The sequence below is a fragment of the Ovis canadensis genome, chromosome 26, assembly GCF_042477335.2.
Source record: "Ovis canadensis isolate MfBH-ARS-UI-01 breed Bighorn chromosome 26, ARS-UI_OviCan_v2, whole genome shotgun sequence".
Lineage (NCBI taxonomy): Eukaryota > Metazoa > Chordata > Mammalia > Artiodactyla > Bovidae > Ovis > Ovis canadensis.
This window is the reverse complement of record NC_091270.1, coordinates 23,435,652-23,452,988: the sequence shown is the minus strand read 5'-3', so window position 1 is coordinate 23,452,988 and position 17,337 is coordinate 23,435,652. Positions and strand designations below refer to the sequence as shown.

The following is a 17,337-nucleotide window of genomic DNA, read 5'->3' as shown; positions in this document are numbered from 1 at the left end:
GATGCCATCCAGCCATCTCATCCTCGGTCGTCCCCTTCTCCTCCTGCCCCCAACCCCTCCCAGCATCAGAGTCTTTTCCAATGAGTCAACTCTTCACATGAGGTGGCCAAAGTACTGGAGTTTCAGCTTCAGCTTCATTCCTTCCAAAGAAATCCCAGGGCTGATTTCCTTCAGAATGGACTGGTTGGAGCTCCTTGCAGTCCAAGGGACTCTCAAGAGTCTTCTCCAACACCACAGTTCAAGAGCATGAATTCTTCGGTGCTCAGCCTTCTTCACAGTCCAACTCTCACATCCATACATGACCACAGGAAAAACCATAGCCTTGTTGTCTCTGCTTTTGAATATACTATCTAGGTTGGTCATAACTTTTCCTCCAAGGAGTAAGCGTCTTTTAATTTCACAGCTGCAGTCACCATCTGTAGTGATTTTGGAACCCAAAAAAATTAAGTCTGACACTGTTTCCACTGTTTCCCCATCTATTTCCCATGAAGTGATGGAACCAGATGCCATGATCTTCGTTTTCTGAATGTTGAGCTTTAAGCCAACTTTTTCACTCTCCTCTTTCACTTTCATCAAGAGGCTTTTTAGCTCCTCTTCACTTTCTGCCATAAGGGTGGTATCATCTGCATATCTGAGGTTATTGATATTTCTCCTGGCAATCTTGATTCCAGCTTGTGTTTCTTTCAGTCCAGCATTTCTCATGATGTACTCTGCATAGAAGTTAAATAAGCAGGGTGACAATGTACAGCCTTGACGTACTCCTTTTCCTATTTGGAACCAGTCTGTTGTTCCATGTCCAGTTCTAACTGGTGCTTCCTGACCTGCATACAGATTTGTCAAAAGGCAGGTTAGGTGGTCTGGTATTCCCATCTCTTTCAGGATTTTCCACAGTTTACTGTGATCCACACAGTCAAAGGCTTTGGCATAGTCAATAAAGCAGAAATAGATGTTTTTCTGGAACTCTCTTGCTTTTTCCATGATCCAGCAGATGTTGGCAATTTGATCTCTGGTTCCTCTGCCTTTTCTAAAACCAGCTTGAACATCAGGGAGTTCACAGTTCACGTATTGCTGAAGCCTGGCTTGGAGAATTTTGAGCATTACTTTACTAGCCCGTGAGATGAGTGCAATTGTGCGGTAGTTTGAGCACTCTTTGGCATTGCCTTTCTTTGGAATTGGAATGAAAACTGACCTTTTCCAGTCCTGTGGCCACTGCTGAGTTTTCCAAATTTGCTGGCATATTGAGTGCAGCACTTTCCCAGCATCATCTTTCAGGATTTGAAATAGCTCAACTGGAATTCCATCACCTTCACTAGCTTTGTTCGTAGTGATGCTTTCTAAGGCCCACTTGACTTTCCAAGATGTCTGGCTCTAGATTAGTGATCACATCATCATGATTATCCAGGTCATGAAGATCTTTTTTGTACAGTTCTTCTGTGTATTCTTGCCACCTCTTCTTAATACCTTCTGCTTCTGTTAGGTCCATACAATTTCTGTCCTTTATCGAGCCCATCTTTGCATGAAATGTTCCCTTGGTATCTCTGATTTTCTTGAAGAGATCTCTAGTCTTTCCCATTCTGTTCTTTACCTCTATTTCTTTGCATTGATCGCTGAAGAAAGCTTTCTTATCTCTTCTTGCTATTCTTTGGAACTCTGCCTTCAGATGCTTATATCTTTCCTTTTCTCCTTTGCTTTTGTCTTCTCTTCTTTTCACAGCTATTTGTAAGGCCTCCCCAGACAGCCATTTTCCTTTCTTGCATTTCTTTTCCATGGGGATGGTCTTGATCCCTGTCTCCTGTACAATGTCACGAACCTCATTGCATAGTTCATCAGGCACTCTATCTATCAGATCGAGGCCCTTAAATCTATTTCTCACTTCCACTGTATAATCATAAGGGATTTGATTTAGGTCATACCTGAATGGTCTAGCAGTTTTCCTTACTTTCTTCAATTTAAGTCTGAATTTGGTAATAAGGAGTTCATGATCTGAGCCACAGTCAGCTCCTGGTCTTGTTTTTGTTGACTGTATAGAGCTTCTCCATCTTTGGCTGCAAAGAATATAATCAATCTGATTTCGGTGTTGACCATCTGGTGATGTCCATGTATAGAGTCTTTCTTCTCTTGTGTTGTTGGAAGAGGGTGTTTGCTATGATATTTGTTATTCAACATTATTTCCCATCCTATTTTTAAGCTGGTTTTATGGTTTAGCATATACAGCACCATATGTTTCATTAGATCTCATAAACAGCCTGGATAGAGCATAACGGATTGACTCTGTGAACAGTTTATAACAAATCGTTACACATTGCCACCTGAGGCCTAGGAACTTTCTATCTCCAGATGAGAACACAGCACTTTGTTCTTTAGGACAGCCAGGGCATATAGCATGGGCATGTAAAGAAACCTTGTATAACTCCATCATTTATAACAAAAATAAATTGATGAATAAACATATGCATCACCAAAAACTTTCTTAGGAACCTTCCCTTTTAAGGGACTTGACCTTAAGCGTGGTGTGCTAATGCCAGTTTCCCCTGCTTCATCTCTTTGTGCTGCTTTACTTAGTGTGAGAGGTGGGAGTCCTTACCTTTCCAGAGACACTTGAGGTAAAACTCTTGGGTAGCCTACTTTAACTGACAGAAAGGAAAAGATCTTACAGGCATCTGTGAATAAATTCACGCTGATGCAAGTGCAAACAATGGCTCTCTGAAGTAGTAGAGAAATTTCATTCACACAGTACTGGGTTCTAGTCACTTGTATCCCTTGGCAAGTCATCTAATCTAAGCACTTCAGTCATAATCTCTGTGCTAATGGTTTCCAGAATTACAATGCAAGATCTGAGCATTTTGCTGGCTTATAATTAATATTTTATTGAAGTCCCTTTTATATGCATGTATGCATTTCAGTTCTGTCTGACTCTGCAACCCCATGGACTGTAGCCCACCAGGCCCCTCTGTCCATGGGATTCTCCAGGCAAGAGTACTAGAGTGGGTTGCCATTTCCTCTTCAGGGGATCTTCCCAAGCCGAGGATTGAACCCACATCTTGTATCCCCTGCACTGGCAGGCAGGTTCTTTACCACTAATGCCACCCTTTTATATAACTGTGTTTATATATAATCATATTAGATGTAATAGGTACAGAACCAAAGATTTATTAAGTCTGTTTATTTACTTCTATATTATTCATAGTAATGATCTTTCACATTCTTTGAGGCCTTGGAATCACACAGTTGTCACTAATTACTTCTTTTCCTTGTATCATACCCAAATGCTATTGATTATTTTGGGGGAGTGGGGAGACAGCCACTCCAGCCTAAACTGACCATTTCATTTCCATCATTGCCATCCCATCTACTTCATTCTGCATGGATTTCTGATTTAATGCAGTGGTTTCAGTACTGTCTTGTACCAAATATGTCTCCAGTTCCTGAGTAATGTCACAAGTAAGCTTTAAAAGGCATCATTTCATTCACCTGACCAGAATCCTTCGGTGACTTTCAACTTCCCAAAGAACTGGACACCGATTTTCCACCTCTGTCATCTGGCATCAGCCTTCCTTTCTTGTTTTGCTTCCCATTCTTCTCCAAGTCTGTGTTTCACGAAGTCTGATTCCCTAAAGACCAAGCTTATTTCCTGCTCTGTATCTTGTTTCTATTCTGGCCTGGCTTAAAATAAATTTCCTTTCTTTTCTGCCTTTCCAAAGTCCTATCTGTTTCTCAGAGTTCAGGTGGAGGTCTTTCTCCTGCCCTTGTCTTGTCCAAGCATCACAGGCACCTTTTGCTTGAATACCCACAGCAATGACTATATTTACTCTGTCCTTGCACAGATTTTTAGGGCTCTGTAAAAGTTGCATGTTAAACTAGATTGTGAAATTATTTTAGGCAGGTTTATGTGTTCTATAATGTCCAGCTCATAACACTTAAGAATCATTGAGCCATTCCTACTTCAGATCCGAGCAGACATTGTCTCGCTTAATACGCACAAAAACATCTATGAAGCTGGTGGCAGGATTAGCCTTATTTTACCAATGAAGCAGATAATCACACTGCAAACTTGGGGACTGTAAACACATATACTATACTCATCAACAAATGCTTACTAAATAACTTACTCATCTGTATATATCTCACAGCATTTGCCTATTTTACTCATGTTTTCATCGTTACTTCCACACTGCATGCTGTTCGAGGTCAAGAAGGGACAAAAAGAGCAAAAAGATCTTGGGTCTTGGGGTAAACCAGAGCTGAATGACACCTGCCACTAATTAGCGTTTTAAGATTGGGCATTTCATGTCTCTGAATTTCAGTTTGCTTATATATAAAATGTAAAGATATAAAAAGGCATACTTCTACTGTGCTGAGAACGGTGTCTAGCATCTGAGAGACAGTCATTAAAGGACAGATTTATTATCATCATGAAGATTCATGTTGAATTCATTTCCTTGTCTCTGTGTTTTTCAGTGTGTTTTACTGCATAAAATTAAGAATTGTATTTTATATTCCAAGCCAGTACACACAAAACTGTGTGTATAGCAATATCTAACAGTGTATATGGCATTACCAACTAGATGGACATGAGTTCGCTCCAGGAGTTGGTGATAGACAGGGAGGCCTGGCGTGCTGCAGTCCATGGGGTTGCAAAGAGTCGGACACAACTGAGAGACTGAACTGAACTGAGCTATGTATATATGTTTGTGATATTCATAATATATATAAAATTTAAAGTAGATGTCTATATTACTCTACAAGTAGTTATGCAGCCATATAAAACTATAAAAATCAAAGTTTTGTTTTAAATTATTTCCTTTATTATTCAACCTTTTTTTTTCATTATATCCCTTAAGAATCCTTTTATAGACGTTTTTTTCCTAATCACCTACCCCATGAAATTTTAGTGCCATAGACATACTTACATCTCTTTATATATCTTAAATATGTCTGGGCTTTATACATTAAAGAGGAAATATAAAGCTTTGTTTTTTATTCAGTATAGGATTAAAAAGGACAAAATAAAAATTTTATAGTGAAAAGTTAAATAACAATGTAAAATCTGTTAATACTGAATAGAACTTTGTAACTACGTGCTGGGAAACATATAAAGTAATGTATTTACTTATAAATGGTAATATATCAAATGACATATGGAAAGTAGCAACTGACATAAATGTATGATACAAATAAAAATTTTTGAACATTTAAAATAATCATTTTCCAGCAAAAGTAAAATATTTTTAAAAGTAAGTTTTAAAAAATTTTTTGAGAAATTAACTTTTTTGAACTTCTGCTTTCTATGAGAAAACAATAATTAACCTGTATAGCTACTAGATACTCTTGTAGAGAGTGTCAAACAATTTTTCTTCTCGGCATCTGACGTGCTAATGTTTTGATTAACTTTTGTAGAATTAACTAATAAATGTAAACTCTTTAATTCTCAAAGCTCAGGTTTCACACAAAAGAAAGATCAAGCAGAAGCCACAGGGCAGCCCACAGGCACCACTCAGTGTATGACTCTGAGATAAGGCAGTTGGTCAAGAGGAATTCTTTCAATTACAGCCATTTACTCATTGTACTTTTGTAGCCTTACTTTGTATACACTTTAGATATGTTTCCCATGCCAAGGCTTGTGTGGTAGCCAATAAAACCTAATAGAAACTAAATAACAAGGAGTGAGACTTTGTTGGTTTTGGAGAGCCAGAAATCATTGTCAGATCCAAGATTCCTCCTCCTCAATACCTAATTTTTACCCTCTTACAGATGATATTTTTCTCATTATGAATGCATGTCTTATTACATATGGTGCACTTACATACTTTTTTCCTATTGTTCTCTTTTTTTTTTAATGTTAATCTCAACCTATTATGAGTTGTAACCCACAATTATTTGGAAAACTACCACAGTGATCATGGATATATGATGAATACATAACTATGTTTTGAAATCATTGCCTTTGTTAACAAGAGTTAAGAGGAACCGCCACCACAATAGCTAAAATAAAAAGGCAGAGAAAACCAAGTGTTTAAGTTGATGTAGTACAATGGGAATCACAGATGAGAATGTAAAATTGTGCAACTGCTTTGTAAAATATATTGGCTGATGCTTATGAGCTTAAATACACACTTACAATATGATTGATAACTTCCCCTTCTAGGTATTTACCCCAGAGAAACATAAACATATTTCTATATCATAACTGGTAGACAAATAAGCTCTGTAACCAATAACTGGGAACAAACCAACAGCAATCAAAGGTGAATAAGCAAACAAATTCCATTATATCCATACAGTAGAATATTACTGAGCAGTCTAAAAAGAATGACCTGTGGATACGCATAACAACATAAACGAATCTCAAAAACATTCAGCTGGGTGAAAGAAGCTAGGCTAAAAAGAATGCATACTATGTGATTCATTTTACATGAAACCCTAGAAAAAATGAATATAATCTAGACTCAGAGGAAGGAAGATCATTGTTTAGTCACTAAGTCATGTCCAACTCTTTGCAACCCCATGGAATGCAGCCTGCCTGGCTCCTCTATCCATGAGATTTCCCAGGCAAGAATACTGGAGTGCGTTGCCATTTCTTTCTCCAGAGGATCTTTCTAGGGATCAAACCCATGTCTCCTATGTCTCCTGCATTGGCAGGCAGATTCTTTACCACTGAGCCACCACGGAAACCCTAGTGAGAGTTACACAGGTGTATAAATTTGGGAAAAGGCAATGAATTTAAAATAGGAGCTATGTAGGCATTTTATTGTGGGCAAATTATTCCTCAGTAAAATTGATTCTTTCTAATGCCAAGTGAAAAAGACCCTTTCATTAACTATAATTTTGAAATTAGTGGTAGATATCTTCAAACCTTTCTGGTGACACTTTAAGTCAAGATTATATTCCTTCCAGGGAGGGCTTCCCAGCACTCCTTTCTACAGAGACTGAAATTTCACTCAGATGCAACAATTTCCCATTTCTGCTCCACCCTGGCTCCCACCCACGACTCCCAGCAAGATAACAAGTCTTGTCTTTCCTAAATGTTTGGTGTTACATTTACATTATTATGATGTTAACTAAGTAGCAGATCATTTTTTTTAACATTATTTATGAACAAGTATAACTAATTAAAAGAATCTTTTGCAAAATGAGTCATTCATAACATAATTATGGAGTTTCTGGAATGGACAAAGAATGTGTCTTCTGGGTACTGTGAGAGAAGAACAAAGATGAGCTTGACTGCCTCTAACCTCTGAGCATTCAGAGTCAAAGGGCAATGCATGTTACATTGATATTTTTTTAATTTTACTAAATGTTACCATGCACCATGTATCTGCCACCCATGGCCCATGCTCATAACTCCTGAAGCCAGGTGGCTGCCGTGATGGCAGACACCAAAGAAGAGGGTGCTTCCTGCAGGTGGCTTCCTGGTTTGAAAATTCATTCTCTGCTCACTAGCTCTCTGAGTTTTGCTAAGTTCTGTAAACTTTTATGACAGATTTTCCTCACTTTTTTTTTTCTCCACATGTTTTATTTTTTTTAATTTTATTTATTTTTTTTTTAATTTTAAAATCTTTAATTCTTACATGCGTTCCCAAACATGAACCCCCTTCCCACTTCCCTCCCCATAACATCTCTCTGGGTCAGTCCCATGCACCAGCCCCAAGCATGCTGTATCCTGCGTCAGACATAGACTGGCAATTCGATTCTTACATGATAGTATACATGTTAGAATGCCATTCTCCCAAATCATCCCACCCTCTCCCTCTCCCTTTGAGTCCAAAAGTCCGTTATACACATCTGTGTCTTTTTTGCTGTCTTGCATACAGGGTCGTCATTGCCATCTTTCTAAATTCCATATATATGTGTTAGTATACTGTATTGGTGTTTTTCTTTCTGGCTTACTTCACTCTGTATAATCGGCTCCAGTTTCATACATTGAAATGTTCATATAGCATAACATTTATGATCAAATCCTCACAATCTATTCAACAACATGATACTATATTGCATGTTAATCTAAGATTATAATAGCATAGCATACTAAAATAACAATGATGGTAATGATGACAGATCTACCTCATAAACATGTAGTGATCTTTATAATCAGTATTCATATTAAATATTCACCCAATTCCTGACATACAGTAAGCATTCAACAATTACTGGCTTCTATTTTTACTAACATTTTACAAGTGGAAAAATCAAGTCTTGGAAATGTTAATTAGCATATACAAAGCTAAACAGCTTCTTAAAAAGTACCAGAGAGAGATAAAAAGCAAAGTGTCTCTTTTTCTTACCTCCATGCTTTCCTCAATAGTACGCATCATTTCTGGTATTTACAAAAAGATTTCAAGTCTCAATAGCAGCAGCACCAAAAAATATCATAAATTCCACAGGTAGAAGAGATTATCTCTAACAGAAATGGTTAAATATCAATATTTATATTGATGTTTCCATATCCTCTTTTTTCCAATTATTTCCTCTTATATTTTCCTTCAGGTTGAATTCCATGAATTTCTAGGGTCCCTTTAATGATAGACACTCTCTTTTAATGGAGGGAGCCATTTATGATTAAAAAGTGATACCCTAGATTTTTCTACTCAGTGTTTATTCATTTATGAATATTTATGTTGAGTCTTCTATATGATAGCATTGTGCTAGGAAATGTGGGATATTTTGAATGGATTATATAATTTCTCAATTAAAGCAACTCATGTACGAGAGTGCAAATAAAGACATATATATCTAGTGTAAGAAGCATATAATACACTATGCTCTGCTTCATTCAGTCATTTAACGAAAAGTTGTTGTGTGCCTTCTACATACCACCATAATGCTGGGCTGTGGAGACAGAAAGAAAGAACAGCCTGGTGGCAATATAGTAGGTGGATCAGAGAAGCAAAACAGGAGTTGGAAAAAGTGGAGAGGAAGCTTCTGAAAAAATCCAAGAGAGAAATCATGAGTAGGAACCAAGACAGTAGAAATGGGTGTGGAAAGATATTTTAAGAAATATAAGAAAGGGTGTGACTTGGGGACTGTGTGGGGGATGACAAAGTTGAGGATGAAACTGCATGGATGATATTCAAAAAGGGAATACCTGTTTACAGGTAACAGTAAAAAACATGACCTTTGATTCCTTTCTGGGGTATGTGGAGTGGGAACTCTGTGTTAATGGGCCCTTTACAGTTATGGGCATCTGTGCTTCAGAAATAAGTCAGTAAAATGCATGTATAAGGACGTTTCCTGTAGGATTGTTTAGAAACCCAAAATCTGGAAGAAACTCCAATGGCTACCAACAGATTAATAAGTAATGGACTAATAAAGATAATGGAGCAAATTTTATGAAATGACATATAAAGATTTCCATAATAGATCATTTAATGGAAAAAGGAAATTTCAGAATAATATGAAAGGCTTTATCCCATTTTCTCATCAACTAAAACTGGGTGATCATACAAATAAATGTATTTGCCTTAAAAAGAGGAATCTGAAATTATATAAAACCATTAGGATTGGACAGCACCTGTGGGTGGGAGTAGTTTGAGAGGGAATGTTTGCATTTTGTTTTATGTATTCTTACATTATCTTAACACTTTCATAAGCATCACTGATTCTGTAATACACAGGTAAGAAAAGAGATGATCCCATCCATGTACCCCTTATTGTTAACCTGTCTCTCCACAGGTGCCAGGCTGCAAACAAGACTTGCCCCGCAGATTACGTTTGGAATAACCACGTCTGCAGATGCCTGGCTCAGCAGGATTTTATTTTTTCCCCCAGTGCTGGAGATGGTAAGCCAAATGATGCTTTAAGACTAAATGCCAAGGGTCTCTCTGTTGATTAACAAATACCTAATATTAAAATCACATGTACAATATTCATCCTCAAGCTTTGAAATCAGTCACTACAAAATAGGACACTTTCTGCTTCACTTTCTGCTTCTGGTACTGTTTTGAACGTCTCTGTAAAGGAACCTACCTGTGGAAAGGAAGACACTTCTAAGTGCTCTTCATTGTTTCACTCCACACCTAGAACCGAGTAAGGGATAGTAAAGCTGTCCTGACTGTGTTTGTCTAGACTCTGCAGACGGATTCCATGACATCTGTGGGCCCAACAAGGAGCTGGATGAAGAGACCTGTCAATGCGTCTGCAGAGGGGGGCTTCGAGCTTCCAGCTGTGGACCCCACAAGGAACTAGACAGAGACTCATGCCAGTGTGTCTGTAAAAACAAACTTTTCCCTAATTCATGTGGGGCCAACAGAGAATTTGATGAGAACACATGCCAGTGCATATGTAAAAGAACCTGCCCAAGAAATCAGCCCTTAAACCCTGGAAAATGTGCCTGTGAATGTACAGAAAATCCACAGAAATGCTTCTTAAAAGGAAAGAAGTTTCAGCATCAAACATGCAGGTAAGAAACCTTCATAAAGAGTATTAATTTCTCTTATATTGGAAATAGTTTTCTCAATCCAAAGCAATTTTCTCAGCCAAAATACTGGTTTGTTACAATGGGGCCATTTAAGTTCTGTAAGATGAATTATGATATTTTGTAAACAATGCTAAATTTTGGGGAGACTGTTTGCTCCTGAAAAAGCAAGATGAGATCCCTGGAAACCAAAAGGAGATCCAAGCTCAGACTATACTAAGTCCTTGTCCCAGAGGCTAAGAGAGCAGCTCGCAACAGGAGTTAGATGACAGATGCATAGGGCAGTCATTTCTCGAGCATCTTCAACATACACCCAGGCAGCGCACACCTGCCCCCACCAAAAATGACAATGCAGTCAGATGTAATTTTGGACAGCTTTTCTAAGTGCAGAAGATGTTGTGCGAAGTTCACAAAGGTTAGGATAATACCATTTACTGTGGAATTGTATCTAGAAATGAAAATAGTGAAGCTAAGTATTTAATGAGAATTAGAGAACTATATTAGCACATTGTTAAAGGTTACTCAAGGCATTCCTTAAACCTGATTTGGCTTCCTTCATCACAGAAAAGAAAAAGAGTCTCCTGGACTCAGACCCTTTCAGTGTTCACCCCTGACCTTCTTCCTCTGATCCGAGAATAAGCCAGCCCTAGGTGTTTGACACGGCCTCCCACTTTGCTTCAGCATCGCTCCACCAATCACGCCCCTTCTGTTCCACACCTTCAATGTCCTCAACTCTGTTGTTCTCTCCCTCCAATTTAAAAAAGTTCTCGAGTTTCTTTATTGGCATTTCTTACTGCAGTGTTGAACTTTCATTAGCAACAAGCTCTGTCCTTGTCTTCTGAGTTGCTCCATGATGGGTCATTCTGCATTTATCTGTTCACCTCTTTCATCTCTTGTTTATTCCCTCAGCTATGCCCTGAGGGACTGTTATGCCCTGAGGACTCCATGATTAAGCTTCGTTTAAGGTTTCAGTAGCCCTTTCACTGTCAGATTTCAAAACAATCCGGTCTTACTGCAGTTTCTCTTTGGGCTTTCTGTTTGGGCCGAGAGAACACTGTGCTTTCCTGATCGTCCTTTTAGTCTTCTCTCTACCTGTTCTCCGTCACCATCACTGGGTTCTCTTCTTCCACCAACTCTTTACAGACGGTCATAACCCCCACATGACTTAAAGCTTACCTTCCATTATTTACAATATAGTATCTATATGAATGTTAATCGTTACTTTTGTCTTCAGTAAACAGTGTCCTTCTTTTGATTCTCAAGAGCTTGTGTTACTGTTTCAGTCCATCTTTCTGATGACCCAGCCACACTAACATGTTAGCTACTGCATGAGGAGACTTCCATGAACCTAGGTATCTCTTCTTCCATTACCATTTCAGAAAACCTTATACGAATCTTTATGTTTCCTCTTTAGAGTATTTTTTTAGCAATGATATTCCAATTTTACTTGCATATCCTATTCTAATTACCAAAAGGATATACCAAAACTATAGAAAAATATAGATACTAAATCTTTTTAAAGATCATTAAACCATTTTGCACATTGAATCCAAGTGAACCCAGTTTACAGTGAGAAGCCTTAAATTTTTGTTTACATAAAACTAACCAGTTATTATATTTTTCTACACAGTTCTTACATTAACTTAAAGAAAACGTCTCTATCATTGTATTTCTCCTCACAGAATACATTGTTTCTTAATGGCTTTCTATTTACTGAATTTCTTTCCATGTTCATTTTTCTAAGCATATAATTCCAGATTTTATGCATATACTGAAACAAAAAAAAAGATAGCTTGATATTTTGAAAAAATACATACTCCTTACTTTCTCATCATATTTATTCTAAAAGTATTTTGGGCAGAGTATCTATTCTGTGATTCATTACCTTAGTCAGCAAGTTTCATTGATTACTGAAAATCATATCTTTTTAGTAAAGGATTACCAGTATCCCTATATTAATGCATTTGTATTTAGAAATGAAATAAATAAAATTTTAACTAGATATGCTTTCAGGAGCAAAGGAAATGATATTTCAAAACCCTAGTTGTAGTTTTTCTGTGGTACATTCTGATTTCCAGATGGCCTTGCATTTTTCTCGATGGTCATATTATATATACTCATCCCTCAGAAAGTCCTTCAAAGATGTTCTGTTCACTGGAGCAACAGGGCTGTGGATGTTATTGACTGCTGAGTCATTTGTCCTTTCATCACCGCTAGAAACCGGACATTGAAGGTGGGGGGAGAGGAACCTCCCCCACAGTGAATACTGTCCCTCCCTGTGCCTTCTCCCAGCCCGCACTGTTTTTGTGTGGAGTCCAGGTGGACGAGGGAGGCTGGCCACCCTTTCGTAGCAGCCAGCTGCCAGCCCAAGTTAAGAGTAAGGGTGGGGCCTCCTGTGGACCACAGCCCTGCCAGAATGGCTGGGTTTAATCTCCTTGACGTCTGGGTTCCAACCAAGTCCCAGATTCTTGAGAATTCTGCCACGCTTATGTGATCACGCTAAATCGGCAGACCGTAAATATTCACTTTCAAAATTTCTGTTTTATGTTACTTTCAACTATAAAACACAGACACTTCAAAAGAATGAATGCTAACAACACCCCATTCTTCCATTTGTTATTTCTGCAAGCAAGACTTTTTTTTTTTTTTAAGGTTTTTTCCATCCCTCTTAAATTTGGAAATTCCAGGCACAAACTTTAGCAATTTATAAACTGGACAACCGTTTTATGATAAAATGAGTAACTTTGTTCCAGTCTGAAACTTAGAAAAACACAAAAGTGCATTTGTAGCATAACAAATTCGTCTCTTGGTCTTTAACAGAAGTCTGTCCTTCTTTGTTCCTCTAGTTGTTACAGACGACCATGTACAAATCGAGTGAAGCATTGTGAACAGGGACTTTCATTTAGTGAAGAAGTATGTCGCTGTGTCCCTTCATATTGGAAAAGACCACATGTGAACTAAGATTGTATCTTTTCTAGTTCGTCATTGTTCTATCATGGGAAACCATGCTGCCATGTTAGAACTATGAACACAGAGACTTTGTGGACCGGGTAACAAAGACAAAAGTCAGTTTCCTGAACCACGTGGAGAATGTTACAGAAATGGACTGGAGCTCATCTGCAAAAGACCTCTTTAAAAGACTGGTTTTCTGCCAATGACCAAATAGCTGAGGTTTTTCTCCTGTGATTGTTTTTTAAAAAGAATAATGACTACATAATTTATTGCCACTAAAAATATTGTTTCTGCATTCATTTTTATAGCAATAACAACTGGTAAAGCTCACTGTGATCAATATTTTTATATCATGCAAAATATGTTTAAAATAAAATGAAAACTGTATTATAAGCTGGTAAGTTGAATCCGTTACCACCTTATGCTATCAGCAAAACCTGATATTGTGAAAAGTCATCTCCCCCTGCCCTGCCTGTTTTGTTTTTTCTTTGTCTCTGGGTATCAGATTATGATTGCTGAGAAAAAGTATGCTCCTGTAAAAGAAAGTTTAAGATGGATAGCAGTTGCTATTACATTTTATTTTTAATCTCAGTATATTTAATGAGTATAAATGTTTTAGCACACAATACTTTTGAATTTATAGCCAAGTGAATCAACAGAAAACATATCATCTTATTAGATAGTCTGCTTAGCATGGTTATATCACTGAAAGTTATTCAGTGCCCCGGGAGCATTCAGACTTAACCTGGTATAATAGCTATCAGTATGTATTAATATTAAAATGGCTTTAAAATATTTTACTCAAAAATAATCTTTTCCAAATATTTAATTTCTTGTGACTAGCTAAATACATTTTATAAGCTGAAGTGCTTCTATCGAACACATATAAATTGGAAGTGACATTTCAATGCTCATATGTTAAAAAGCAACAGTAACACCCAGTACTTATTTCATTTTTTTAAAGGCAACACATTAAAATATTTTTTTCTAAGACCAAATATTTGCCTACATAAATACAACCACATAAGTGGTTTGCTTGTTGACAGAGAATTGATTATTTGCTTGTATGACATGATTCCTAGCAAAAATTAAAAAGCACATAACTACTAGCAAACACATAAAAATAAGTAGTCCTGAAAAAAGGAAAAAGAATCTATAGAGTTATGTAAACATAAAAATAAGTCTTTTAAAACTTGTAAATATAATACAACAAAAACATTTTAAATGATATAGGTGACTACTCAGTACAATAAAAATATTAGTATGTATATGTTTTGCTACAAAATAATTTATTTTTTATAATATTTTATTAAAAGGTTATATTTATGTCCTAATATATTGAAACACTATTTTCAATACTGACTTTTAAAACACTATTATATCCAAAATTTATTGAATTACATGTACATATTCTGGACAACTCCAGCATCTCGTTCATAAAGTCAAATCTTTTTTACAATCTATTGGGAAGAAAAAGCAGTCTTCTGAAATTCTCTTATTATATACTTATGGATCATCTTTATATTTTTTAAGTAAAGAAGGATCTAAAGCCTATAGACAGAAAATACATGCTCTGTACATCTATGAAGCAGCTAAGATGTAGGTAATTTTCAAAGCTGAGAATAGCAACCAAACTAATAATAATAGTAAAACAAAAATAAAATATAAGTAAATTTGACAACAGATATAGTCTTATCAAAACTTCCCCAAGAGAACAAACTCAGGGGTCATTACCAAAAGGAAATATGGAATCACAATAAATAACATCCTTCCACCTGAAAGGGAGCCACAGTCCTTTGTGCAGAAGATGGTCACTGTCTATACAATTCAGCCAAGATTCAGTTTCAATAATTTTTCATCACATTTCTGCCAAGAATATAACCAAACAAACATGATATCTGTTATGTTGATGTGGCATTCGTCATTTTTAGTCCTGATACATTTAAATATGTTAATTTATTTAGTTAATTTAAAAAAAAAAAAAACCTAAGTTTCCAATGAATTCATTGAAGCCATGGAGAGAATCTTAGAATCTGATATAGTGACCCTTACAAGTTATCAGTTTAAAAAAATTTAAACTATGTGTTGACAACTAGTTTCTCAGAATATATGAGTATGCCAAAAAAAAAAAAAAATCATTAGGCCAAAATATAAAGCATAAGACATGCCAGAAAAAATAACATTTAATTTGTCCCTGGAGATGTAATAATTTTGACGAAAAGCAAAAACAATATCAACAAGACAATACTTTGCCAGAGATTCTTGCAAACAATTTTATGTAGACCATAAAAATCTCACTTCATTACATTATAATAATTGAGATTTTGTGGTGATGGTTAAGTAGACTAGAGATCAAGCTAAACATTCATTTAAAATATTAATATTAGCAAACAGGATTCAGTAAGAAGCTAAAATATACAGTGAAGATGTTCATAAATTCTATAAGAGTCTCCAAATGCCAATCAGTCAACTCTTAAGAATAAAGATGAGTGAACACTGGAAGCTTGCAGCAACAATTACTATATCCAAATCTTGGAAAGTTTATAAACAGAATTTCATGTCTAGAAACCTAACACTGTATGCTGCTGCTGTTGCTTCAGTCGTGTCTGACTCTGTGCGATCCCATAGACGGCAGCCCACCAGGCTCCCCCATCCCTGGGATTCTCCGGGCAAGAACACTGGAGTGGGTTGCCATTTCCTTCTCCAATGCATGAAAGTGAAGAGTAAAAGTGAAGTCGCTCAGTCATGTCCAACTCTTCGGGACCCCATGGACTGCAGCCTATCAGACTCCTCCATCCATGGGATTTTCCAGGCAAGAGTACTGGGGTGGGGTGCCATCGCCTTCTCCGTAACACTATATATTCTGTTTAAAACACTCACAAAACAAAGTATTTCGGTGAGCAGTTATAAGATTTAGCTTCCACATTTCTTTTTTTAAGAAGGAGGTTTTGACCTTTTGACATTTGCTAATTTCTTGAGGGAAACAGATTCCATTATTAGAATTTCTAAAAATCAACTCTGTCCTCCATTTCCATACTGCTCAAAGCAGAAGTGAACATTAGTGGTACACCCTGTGTGCACTTCTTTCAGAGAAGGGAGAAAGTCACTCACTGACCACACAGTCCAGGCTTCCTCCAGGGGTACCCTGTTCAGCAGGAATTTTACTCAGTGAAAGAGAGAGAAGAAGCAAGTTCAACAGGTGAGGGAGGTCATATTGCAGCACTTGCTTTGGTATTTTGTTAAAGTTTACACGTCTCCTTAAGTAATCGAATTTCTATGTTCACCTTCCCAGGAAATGCTAGGGCAAAGCACTGAAGCAAACTCCCTTGACTCCACTTCATCTACACTTCTATGCCATCCCCCAAGGTCTGAACTCCCAATAGCAGATTTTTCAAAGGATGCTTTTTAGAGATTTTACCTTTTAAACTGAGAATGAGAATAACATAAAAATAGTATTTTCCTCCACTGCAGTAGAAGAGTGTGTTGATGTATCTGATTTTTTAGATGAACTGTAGGAAGTTGTGAATAAATGCAATGTTTGTATCCTAAAGAAGCATAGAGTCCACCCAGAGAACTGCTTAGGGAAGTCCATGGCACATATGTTATAAAGTAAGTACTGCTTTATCTGTTTGTGTTTGGATTTTTAAGATATTGGCTATTTTGTAGGCAGAGAATAGACTTATAGACATGTACTAATAAGTGGAGTTCGATGATTTGAAAAAAAAAAAAGTTTCACATGCTCTTTTTTCTTCATTCGATAGCCAACAACCTACTACTTTAAAAAAAAAAATTACATACTATAACAGAAAGAGGACTGGACTGGGAATTGTGAGCCAGTTTTTAATCCTGATTTTCTGCTTTGTCCTTGAGCAAATCACCAAAATCTGAGTCTCAGTTTCTTAATCTGTCAAAGTAGTAAGTTGAATGAAATTGTGCATTGTGTCCAACCCTAGAGTTACAAACACCGGACTGAA

General features: G+C 36.9%; 1 protein-coding gene across 1 annotated transcript in view; it reads left to right on the top strand.

Annotated features, from left to right (window-relative positions):
- The window catches only part of VEGFC (vascular endothelial growth factor C), an 89,881-nt gene extending 76,125 nt beyond the window's left edge, over positions 1-13,756 (top strand). The window contains exons 5-7 of the mRNA XM_069573056.1: positions 9,670-9,776; positions 10,063-10,396; positions 13,258-13,756. Coding sequence (XP_069429157.1) covers positions 9,670-9,776; positions 10,063-10,396; positions 13,258-13,372 — 556 coding nt within the window. The 3' untranslated portion in view covers positions 13,373-13,756. The remainder of the gene's footprint in view (positions 1-9,669; positions 9,777-10,062; positions 10,397-13,257) is intronic.
- Positions 13,757-17,337: the final 3,581 nt, after the last annotated feature.